The 11,851-nt window shown below is 38.2% G+C and overlaps 1 protein-coding gene across 1 annotated transcript; it reads right to left on the bottom strand.

Moving 5' to 3' along the window:
• Positions 1 to 8,377: 8,377 nt before the first annotated feature.
• Positions 8,378 to 11,238, bottom strand: LOC109210460 (cytochrome P450 76A1-like). Its single transcript, XM_019373879.1, has 2 exons — positions 10,285 to 11,238; positions 8,378 to 9,116 (listed from the first exon to the last, which is right to left on the bottom strand). Exons 1-2 carry the CDS (start codon positions 11,197 to 11,199, stop codon positions 8,487 to 8,489), a joined length of 1,545 nt encoding a protein of 514 aa, XP_019229424.1. The 5' UTR covers positions 11,200 to 11,238; the 3' UTR covers positions 8,378 to 8,486.
• Positions 11,239 to 11,851: the final 613 nt, after the last annotated feature.

Here is an 11,851-nt window from a genome sequence, read left to right as displayed (position 1 = left end):
TGTTCTCATTGTTAAGACCTTTCTATTGTTTATTTTGGATCAACAACTTACACTAATCAGGTCGTCTCTCTCATTTTCCACACTAGTTATTCTTTACATTCAAGGCCTCATTTTCTTTTTCAAGATTAGCTATAGTCTCATCTCGGTCCACTACACAGACCACTAGATCATCTCTAGATTGCTCTGCCTCTCCTAGTTCTATGGTCAGGATCTCCTTATCATTTATAAGGCTATAATAGGCATCAATTAGGACATTAGATAAAGACCTTAGCTTCTTAGAAGAATAGGATTTCAGATTTCTCGGAACATTCCGGAAGTTTACCTCATCGTCTTCATCTTCTTCATTATCATCATCTGACTGAGCCATCAGCGCGAACAGTGAGTCGTACTTTGTTGCTTCAGTTTCCACTGCCATCATGGAACTGTTTTCTGCATCTGATTCCCTTTCGGATTCACTCGAGGAGTCTCCCCAAACAGCAAAAGCCTTCTAAACAATATTGTGTGCAACACCCTTTCAATTGAATCTTTTATTTAGAACCAGGTTCCTTTTTCCCGCTTTGTCAGGATTTTGCTTGTATTGCTCCTGTTTCGCGAGTGGGCAGTCTTTGATGAAATGCCCTGACTTTCCACATCTGTGACAGAGATCGTTGTTCTTTGTTTTACTTGAACTGCCCAACTTTGGTATACCACTATTTCTTCGAACCATCTTTTGAAATCTCTTAGTGAGATAGGCCATGTCACTATCTTTATCACTTGGATCACTGCTTTCAGCCTTAAGCACCAGGTTCTTTTCCTTCTTGGGCTCTCTTCTTTCACTGTCTTTCTTTCTTTTCATCTCGTATGTCTTCAGATTACCAATCAACTCATCCATGGTCAGAGTCTGTAGATCTTTAGCTTTAATGATGGCATTTACCTTACTTTCCCAAGACCCAGGTAGGATACTGAGGATTTTCCTTACAAGCTTGTTTCTGGGAATGACATCTCCAAGTGAATGAAGCTCATTTATGATGGAGGTGAATCTAGTGTGCATATCTTGTATAGATTCATCATCCTTCATCCTAAAGAGCTCATATTCTGTGGTGAGCATGTCAATCTTGGATTGTTTGACCTGAGTGGTTCCTTCGTGAGCGGTTTGCAACACCTCCCGTATTTCTTTGGCAGTGTCACAAGCTGAGACTCTGTTGTACTCATCAGGTCCTATGCCACACATCAAGATTTTCTTGGCACGATAGTTCTTTTCTATAGCTTTTCTGTCAATGTTGTTGTACTCTTTTCTGCCTTTTGGCACCATTTGTCCTGTTTCTTCAATCTTCTTCATGGGAACATGTGGACCATCACAAATAATGTCCCACAGTTCTGAATCTTTTGCCATCATAAAATCATGCATGCGAGTCTTCCACCAGCCATAGTATTGACCATTGAATCTGGGAGGTCTATAGGTTGATTGTCCTTCTTCAAAGTTTGGTGGACCAGCCATTGAGGATCCTTCCTAGGTATTAGCCTGATAGGAGAAACCCGCTCTGATACCAATTGTTAGCTTATATGAGTCCACCAAACTATAGAGTACCTAGTCCTATATGAGATGATGCCTAGAATGCAGTAAAGAATGAAAGTAAAGAAGGCAATAGATTTTCTACTTTGAAAAATTCCCACACAAGGGGATAAAAAAACCACGACCTACTCTTGTAGGCTTTTAACTCCACTAACTTGCAATCTGCCTATTACAAGCCACTTTGCAAAAACCTTATTGCAAAGACTTCAAACTAACTTGTGATGCAACCACCACAAGCCACTTTGCAAAAACCCTATTGCAAAGACTTCAAACTAACTTGTGATGCAACCACCACAAGCCATTCTATAACTATCCTAGTTACAAAGGCTTTAAACTTATGACTATCCCTAGTCACAACATAAACTCAGAACTTTACGAATTTTGGTTTGTTCCTAAGACAACCTTCTAAGAAAGCAAACTAGGAAATACAATAAAGAGCAAACAACAAGATTACAACTCAACTACAGATGTACATAAACTCATTAAGAAACTGATACTTAGTGGAGTTGTCTTCTTGTTCTTGACACACCAGTGACTTCAATGTAGGATGAACGTTGTTATGCTTGAGAGCATATCACTGAATACACAAAGAATGGTGTGTCTTGCACCAGGTTGTTTTATCACAAAGATAGCACAATGGATAGTGATGTCAACTCTTGGTGTACGCTTCTTTCCAATGAGAAGTGACTGCTGTACAGTCTGCACAACCACTTCTGGGCAGTTGCGTTCCAGCTGGATAGTGGACTTTGTACTTCTTCTCAAGACACACCAACAGACCAGGTCCTAGTTGTGTTCCTCTTCTGTGACAACTGCTAGATGGTCACTTTCTTCTGCTACGTTCCAGCTGTGTATTTGACTTGTACTTCTATCAGAGAACCCTAAAGGACCAGGTTATCAGGTCCCTGTTGTGTTCCTCCCTGTGGTTTCATCCATTTGCTGATTTTCATACTTCAACAAGGTCACATGAAGTGTATATCCTGTGGGACAGGTTGCCAGGTTCTCTATCTGATTCTTCACGACAAGTTTATTAAATCATCAAAACATAAGACGCATAAGGCCAAGACATTAAAAACCCATCAGAAATGACTTGAATGACGATGAAATCGAGTCAGTTTTGTTGAAAACATTTGGGGAAACACTATCAAATGGAGCCATGATTTGGTATCACAACTTAGCTCCTAACTCTATTGATTCATTCGCTATATTAGCATATACCTTCGTGAAAGCACACGGCGGGGCCATAAAGGTAGCCACGAGAAAATCGGACGTCTTCAAAATAAAGCAAAGGAACGACAAGATGTAAGGGAGTTCGTATCCCGGTTTTAGATGGAAAGAATGGAATTACCACTGGTCTCCAATGACTGGGTGGTACAGGCCTTTATGCAGGGTCTGAATGAAAGGAGCTCGATCGTGTCTCGATAGTTAAAATAGAACTTGATCGAATATCCAGCTATGACATGGTCGGATGTGCACAATCGTTACCAGTCAAAAATCAGGGTCGAGGACGACCAGTTGGGAGCCCCCTCGGGTTCAGTTCATCCTAACAGATTCGCAGCCAAGCCCCCGAGAGACACAAATGGAGAATCAAGATTCAACAAAGAACAATATCAACCATATACCGATCTAAGGAATAACGGCCCGAGCCGTAACACTCCGCGGAGCGATCAGAAAAAATAATCGAGGTCAAAGTTCTCAGGGACTCATGAATAAAAATGCGTTCGATAAGCACACCGACCTCGCCGAGGCCCCTCGATTATCGGAGTACAGCTTCAGCATAGATGCATCAGGGATTGTCTCAGTTATTGAGAGAATCAAAGACACCAAGTGGACTAGGCCAATACAGACCGATCCTTATCAAAGAGACCCGAACTTGATGTGCAAGTATCATGGCACACATGGTCATCAAACAGAAGATTGTAGACAACTAAGAGAAGAAGTGGCTCATTTGTTCAACGAGGGCCACCTTCGAGAATTCCTGAATGATCGGGCTAAGAATCATTTCAGGGAGAGAGATGTAAGGAAAAATGATCAAGAAGAACCACAACATGTAATCCACATAATCATTGGCGGAGTCGATGTCCCTCAACGACCTGTGTTCAAGCGCACCAAAGTATCAATCACCAGAGAAAAATAAACTCGGAGCTATGTGCTCGAGGACGTCTTATCATTTTGTGACGAGGAAGCAGAAGGTATATCTCAGCCTTACAACGATGCCCTGGTAATATCTATCCTTTTGCATAAAATTCAAGTTAAACGTGTTTTAGTGGATCCAGGTAGCTCAGCAAACATAATTAGATCAAGGGTCGTGAAACAACTCGGCCTACAAGATCAGATTGTACCTGCATCCCGGGTCCTAAATGGCTTCAACATGGAAAGCAAAACCACAAAAGGAGAAATTATCTTGCCAGTGAACGCAGCCGGTGCCATACAAGATACAAAGTTCCATGTCACAGAATGTGACATGAGGTATAATACACTCTTCGGGAGACCACATATACAAAACTTGAGGGCAGTGCCTTTAACTCTTCACCAGATGATGAAGTTCCCAACGGAGGAAGGAGTAAAAACAGTCTAAGGGGAGCAACATGCTGCAAAGGAGAATCGAGGAAGTGGTGTCGACTCTAGAGCTTTCGACCTCAGAGAAGTCGAGCACTAAAGATAAGCAGGCCGCCAAATAGCAATTACCGCCTCCAGCCTTGATGGAGTCGGAGCAACAGGTAATCGAAGACGAAGATGAGAATTTCCTTACTCCTCAAACCTTCGCCGTTCCCGAAGAACCTGATGCAACCAAATCAACTATCGAGTTGTTGGAGAAGGTCATTTTGATCGAACATATGCTTGAGAAAAAGGTATACCTGGGAACGGGTATGACCGCAAAACTCAAGAAAAAACTCATTCAATTTCTTATTGATAATATGGATTTCTTTGCTTGGTCTCATTTAGATATGACAAGTATTCCACCGGAAATCACCACGCATCAGCTAAGCACCGATCCCGGGTTCAAACCGGTGAAGCAAAAAAGGAGGCCTCTGTCCGAGGTAAAGCATGCTTTCATAAAGGACGAGGTAACCAAACTTCTTAAAATAGGATCTATACGGGAGGTAAAGTATCCCGAGTAGTTAGCCAATGTAGTTGTAGTTCCTAAAAAAGGAAACAAACTTAGAATGTGTGTAGACTATAAGGACTTGAACAAATCGATATCTGTCAAATCGAGGTATCGAAATCAACCCCGACAAGATCAAAGCTATCGATGATATCACGATTGTAGATAGTGTGAAGGCCGTGCAAAGGCTAACAGGACGAATAGATGCCTTGGGACGATTAATTTCAAGGTCGTTGGATCGGAGTCACCGGTTCTTTTCCTTGCTCAAAAAGAAAAACGATTTTGCATGGACTCCGGAATGTCAGCAAGCCTTAGAAGAATTAAATTGATATCTGTCGAGCCCGCCTTTGCTTCACACCCCGAAGGTAGATGAAAAACTTTACCTATATTTGGCAGTGTTCGAGATAGTGGTAAGTGTGGTACTAGTTCGAGAAGAGCAAGGTACGCAATTTCCTGTTTATTACGTAAGTCGAACTCTAGGAGACGCTGAAACTAGGTACCATCATTTAGAAAAATTAGCAATTGCATTGATAAGCGCATCTCAAAAGTTAAAACCATACTTTCAATGCCATCCTATATGTGTATTAACCACCTACCCCCTTCGAAATGTTTTGCATAAGCCCGAGCTATTGGGCCGATTGGCCAAGTGGGCTGTCGAACTTAGCGGGTACGATATCGAATATCAACCTCGAACGACCATCAAGTCTCAAATCCTAGCTGACTTCATGGCTTTTTTTTACGCGGACCCTCGTACCCGAAGTGGAGAAAGAACTCCTTCTAAGCTCGGGTACAATGTCGGGGGGTATGGACCCTTTTCACGGGCGGTGCCTCGAATGTGAAGGGGTCCGGGCTCGGCATTGTTTTAAAGCCACCCATGGGTGATACCATTAGGCAATCTATCAAAAATCCAAGATTAACTAACAATGAGGCCGAGTATGAGGCCGTGATTGCAGGTCTCGAGCTAGCTAAAAGCTTGGGAGCAGAAGTCATCGAGGCCAAGTGCGATTCTTTATTGGTGGTAAACCAAGTGAACAAAAGTTTCGAGGTTCGAGAGGATAGAATGCAACGATACTTGGACAAGCTACAGGTATCTTTGTACCGCTTCAAGGAGTGGACTCTGGATCATGTGCCTCGGGAACAAAATAGTGAGGCCGGTGCACTTGCTAATCTGGGATCCTCGGTCGAAGAAGATGACATTATCCCAGGGACTGTCGTCCAATTGTTGAGGTCCGTGGTTGAAGAGGGTCATGCCGAGATAAATTCAACGAGTTTAACATGGGACTAAAAGAACAAGTATATAGACTATTTGAAGAGTGGAAAACTCCCATCGTACCACAAAGAATCGAGAACCTTACGAGCCAAGGCTGCCAGGTTTGCATTAGATGGAGATGGAACATTGTACAGAAGAACATTCGATGGACCATCGGTGGTATGCTTGGGGCCAGGGGACACCAATTATGTTCTACGAGAAATCCACGAAGGCACTCGTGGGAACCATTCCGGTGCCGAGTCTTTGGTCTGCAAAATTATCAGAGCAGGTTACTACTGGGATAGCATGGAAAAAGATACTAAGAAATTTGTCAGAAAATGTGATAAGTGTCAGCGATTTTCACCGATGATCCATCAGCCCGGAGAACAACTCCATTCAGTCCTATCCCCGTGGCCTTTCATGAAACGGGGACTATCTGTATACGGTCGAGATCGAATGCCTTCGATCTATATACTCGAGAGGTCGTCCGAAGTCTGAGTCTAGGTAAGACCAAGTTCGAACTCGAGGGACCAGACCCGAGTTCGAAGACGGAGCGTGATACATATCGGGGGCGAGTGTGTTCGACCTCGGAATAGTACCGTTATGGATTTGTTATAGACTAAGCTAGATTCTAGCCATGTCCCCATGATAATGGCGCAAATTCCGGAATAGGATTGTACGATTTCGTACTAGGCGGTTAGACAGCTGTACCAAGAATATTTCTTACTGTAAATAGAAATATTCCTTATTTAGGGATTCCCCTATTATATAAAGGGGATCCAATCATTTGTAACATCATCTTATCATTGAGCAAAGAATATACTCTCTACCTTTTCGCCTACTGTTCATCAACGTTGTACATGTTCTCGACCCTCGCTTGACATGGATGATCGAGCATTAGTCTGCAAAAGTGTTAATCCCCAAACAATAAACACGAAGGGTGTGTTTGGTATGAAGGAAAACATTTTCCGGAAAATATTTTTCAATTTTCCCATGTTTGGTTGGCTTAAATGTTTTGGAAAATATTTTCCTTATGAACTCATTTTCCTCCAATTGGAGGAAAATATTTTCCTTATCAAGAGAAGGGAAAACATTTTCCAAAACTCCTTCTCAACCTTCCCTACCCTTACCAACCCACCCCACCCCTTCTCTCCAAAAAAGGTTTTTTTTTCTTTTCCAAATTCAGTTTTTCCGTTACCACAGAATATTATTTTTTTATTGCAATTTCAAATTTTTGTTTTTTCTTTTTTCTGCACCACCCACCCTAGTTTCAAATTCTTTTTTTCGTTTTTCTGCCCCCCCCCCCTCGGAAAAAATATTTTTTGATATATTTTTCAGTTTTACTTTTTTATTTATTGGTTTAAAGGTTCAAAATTTTACAAGTTCAAAAGTTATGAGTTCGGAGGTTTATGTGTTTGAAAGTTTACGGGTTTAGAAATTATAATGTTTACGGGTTAGAAATTCCGTAGTTTTGAAAGTTTAGCGGTTCGAAAGCTTATGAAAAATGTGGGTTCGTAAGGTTATTGGTTTGAAAGTTTATGGCTTCATGTGTATTATGTCTAAATTTATGAATAATCTTGAGAAGTCATTTTCCTTAATTTGCGTACCAAATACCGAAAAATCAATAAAATTAGTACTTGTTTTCCAAAAAAATATTTTCCACGAAAAATATTTTCCGTTATATCAAACACACCCGAAAATATGATTGCCCGGGCATTTTTAAAACAAAAAGGGTGAGTAGGGTCTGGTATTGGGTTAGGTTGAGCTCTAAAAATTGACCGGAGATCTTAATTAATAAATTAACTATTTAAAAAAAAATTAAACTTGCCACGTCAGTGAATCTCATCATAAAATATAGGGAAAAATTTTATGTAACAACAATTGGGCTCCCTATTTTTTAATTTTATAACTCATATTTTAATTTACAATCAACTAGCCCAAAAATAATAGGGTAATACTCAACATTCAACTCAATAAGTTCTCGAAATTACTATTTAATTTTTAGAAAAGATTGCTCAAGCTTTTAAGTTAACTTTCGAATCAGTAACTGTGAATCAAATATTAGTTCAACAAATCAAATCCACTTGGGTAGTGAAAATTTGATTTTTAACAAGCTTAAATATGTGGGTTTAAATTTCAAATTTGATTTCGTGAGAATTTTGGAGTGGGTATTATTTAAACTTGTTAGAAATAGTATAAGGAGGTTGTATAAAAAAATTGAAGCCATTTAGTGGAGATTTGGACTGGTTTTGAACAAGAATTGCAATTGAAAATCGTGAAAGAAGGTCGTCTATAGATGTTTGTATAAAGGCGTATAAAAGTGTATAATAGTGTATAAGATGTGTTTATACACTCATATACACTATTATACAAGATTATACAAAAAACTGTCTTCGTATTCTTCCGTGCGTCTTTTCTAAAATTTAACTCAAATCTACTCCAAATCACTTCAAATTTAAATCTTGAACTCCTTTTGATATTTACAATCAGCTGGAACAACACCCAATCCAAACAACTAACAAACTCAAAAAATTATTCGAAAGTAAAGCTTTAAATGGCCTTCAATGGGAGACTTCTACTTATCAATTTTCGTACATTACACTCACATTTTTTCTCTTTGGAATTGCTTTCAATGGCTTTAATTTTCTAACAGTCACACCCATTCTGTCCTGTGTATCCAATACCTCATCAAGAACAGAATTATCAATCTCCCAATCAAATTCATGTAACAATGATCCCAATAGCAAATGCAACATTCGATGAGCAAGTGGAATTCCAGCACAAATCCGTCTTCCTGCACCAAACGGAATAAACTCAAAATTCTGACCCCTATATTCAATCTTCGAATCCAAGAACCTCTCTGGCTTAAAATCAAAAGGATCTTCCCAATATTCGGGATCTCTTCCAATTGCCCAAACGTTCACGAAAACTTGTGTATCTTTCGGGATATTATACCCCATAAATTTAGTTTCTTTAATTGCCTTTCTAGGAACTAAAAATGGAATTGGTGGGTGTAATCTTAACGTTTCTTTAACAACAGCTTGTAAATACTTTAGATTATCAATGTCAGCTTCTTCGATTTTCTTGTTATTTCCAAGAATCTCAGCTAGCTCGGCTTTGACATTGTTCATTGCTTCTGGATTGCTTAACAACTCTGTCATTGCCCATTCTATACTGCTACTTGTTGTCTCTGAACCAGCTAAAAATATTTCCTGCATTTAACCAATTAGTACAATTAAATTGTTTAGTGTCAGTAATGCATCTATCGTATTGTATCATATATCGTTTCATAATGTATCGTATCGTATTGTATTGTACTGTACTGTATTGTTTGATGAATACAATATTTGGATGGATTGTGCCGTTTTGCTGTCGTTTCATGGTATCACGCACCAGTAATATGATGAATAAACTTGCAATATTATAAAGCAAACTTATGATGCGGTATATAAAAAGGTAGGGTAAATGATAAATAAAATTATTTAATAATAATGAAGGGTGAGATTGAGAGAAAAAGACAAGGTAACGCTGCGACCATACCAAAACGGTCGTTATATATAGTGACACATTTCATCGTTACGTAACGATGGATTTAATGGTACAATACAATAAAATATAAGTAACAACCAAAACAAACATTGTATTTAAAATAACAGTATGATACAATACAATAGGTAACAACCTTCCAAACAAGCTGTAAAAAACCTATTTTAGAATTTGCAAATATAAATTTTTTCGTTTAAAAAACTGTTTGGTCTCAATATGTAAAGGTGAATAAACCTGCACAAAAGATTTTTCTGTTACATTCTGTTGTTCTGCCCTCTTTCTCCATTGTTCCCTCATTTAAATCAATGCTAGTGTAACTAAATTTAAGGATTGAGTTAAAAGAGTGTAAATTATGTGCACAATGTATAGATTTTTTTTACACCATCACACTAAATTGAACTGTAACAACTAATTCTTCATAGTAAAAGTTTAGGGCCCGTTTGGCCATAAAAAAAATTTACTTTCTTTGGAAAAAATTTCACTTTTTTCAAAATTAATGTGTGGCCATGAAAATTTCAAATTTTCACTTGAGTTGAATTATGGAATTTGAAAAACTCAAAAAAACTATTTTTCAAAATTTTCACTTCAAATAACTCAAAAATTCAAAAACGGCTCCAAGTTGTATTCATGTCCAAATACAACTCTAATTTTTAAGTACTATTTTCACTTCAAAAAAATTACTTTTTTCAAATTTTTACAATTTTTATGTCCAAACGCCCACTTAGTATAATTTAGGAGTTAAAATAGAGTAATAACATGTTATAACGAACTAAATGTACTAGTAATGTAAAAATCCTTTACCCAAAAATATATATAACAAATATGCAAAATTACCAGAATAATCAAGATGAGTTCATGATCTGATAGGTTTTCAGGTTCATCCTTGCCTTTGCCTTCATATTCCAACAGAACTTCCAAAAAATCCTCCTTCTTCTCTCCCGTTCTCTCTAATTCTTCAAACCGTTCGTCTAAAAAACCCGAAACAATTTCAATAGTTTTCCCAAGTCCACGATCCATCTTCTTCCTCAAACCTTGAGGATCTATCCATCTCAGCCATGGAAATACATCTACAATGTTCTGATGTCCAGAACATTCCATTAACTCAACCATAGCAGAAAAAAATTCAGACCCGTTTTCTGATTTCGGATCGACTAATTGGCGCGATAATAACAGCTTTCCCAACATGTTAAACGAAGCAAGAAATATAAATTTAGCTACATGAATTCCACCAGAGGAGTTAATTCTACCTTCATTAGTTATCCATTCGATTAAATCATCGATACATTTTCGTCGAATGTCAACTGTTTGATTGATCCGTTTGTTGACTAACATTTGAACGGTCATGATTCGTTTCATGATACGCCAGTAAGTACCGTAGGGTGCTAAAGCTAGAGACGCTTTATAATATTCGTGTGATTTCATCACTTCAGTTACTGACCTCTCCGCGAAAGCCACGTCGTGGTTCTTGAAAAACTCCGCTGCGGCTTCCGCAGAGAGAATCACCATAGTGTTAATAGAACCGAGCTTTAACCAAACCACTGGACCGTATTTTTGTTTTAGACCCATCAGTGTCTTGTGTGGCTCGTCGCCGAGTTCGAACATGTTGCCAAACACGGGCCACCCTCGTGGCCCGGGTGGCAGGTACCGGCGATTTTTGTTTGATCTTCGCCGGCGGAAGTGTAGGAGTAATAATAATGGAATCAAGATACTAGTAATAGACCAAAAGACATAGTTCCAAGTCCAGTCCATGAATTTAATTCAATTCAATAGGCTGATTGTTGACAAACTATGCTTTGTTTTCTCTTTTTGCACTCTGTCCTCTTTAAATACTAGTCTGTTTCTAAATGAAAATGACCCTCGTTATTATTTTTCCTTTACTTCTCTTATTTTATGAAGCCGTTGCGTTGGTCCCTTCGATCCAAAATAAGAGTTTTTTTTTTGTTTTTTTTTGTTTTCACACATATTAAAAAATTTACCTTTTAATATTAGTTAGCAATGAAATTGACCATATTAACATTTACTATTTTTTCACATAAACACTGCTAATACATATTCCAACATTATTTACTCCAAGGGCAAAGTAGAAAAAAAATAATTAATTAATTCATAAAATCTGGAAAAATCACTTATTTTGGATCTAAAATAAAAATAAAAAATTACTTATTTTGGATCGGAGGAAGTAATGAAATAAAAAAATTAGGCTCAAAGGCTTAGTAAAGTTGTGAGGCTATCTAAATTTAGCTACCCTCCAGAAGCTCAGTTGCTAAGCAAAGTTGTGAGGCTGCTTAAGGACCCGTTTCTCCATAAAAAATAATTTATTTTTTTTTTAAAAAAATGTGTTTGTCCATGAAATTTTGTAAGTTTTTAAAAAAATTCAAAAATTATTTTCAAAAGCAAAAAA

Source organism: Nicotiana attenuata, unplaced genomic scaffold (genome assembly GCF_001879085.1).
Source record: "Nicotiana attenuata strain UT unplaced genomic scaffold, NIATTr2, whole genome shotgun sequence".
Taxonomy (NCBI): Eukaryota; Viridiplantae; Streptophyta; class Magnoliopsida; order Solanales; family Solanaceae; genus Nicotiana; species Nicotiana attenuata.
The sequence above is the reverse complement of the archived record's forward strand: the minus strand, read 5'-3'. Positions and strand labels throughout refer to the sequence as shown.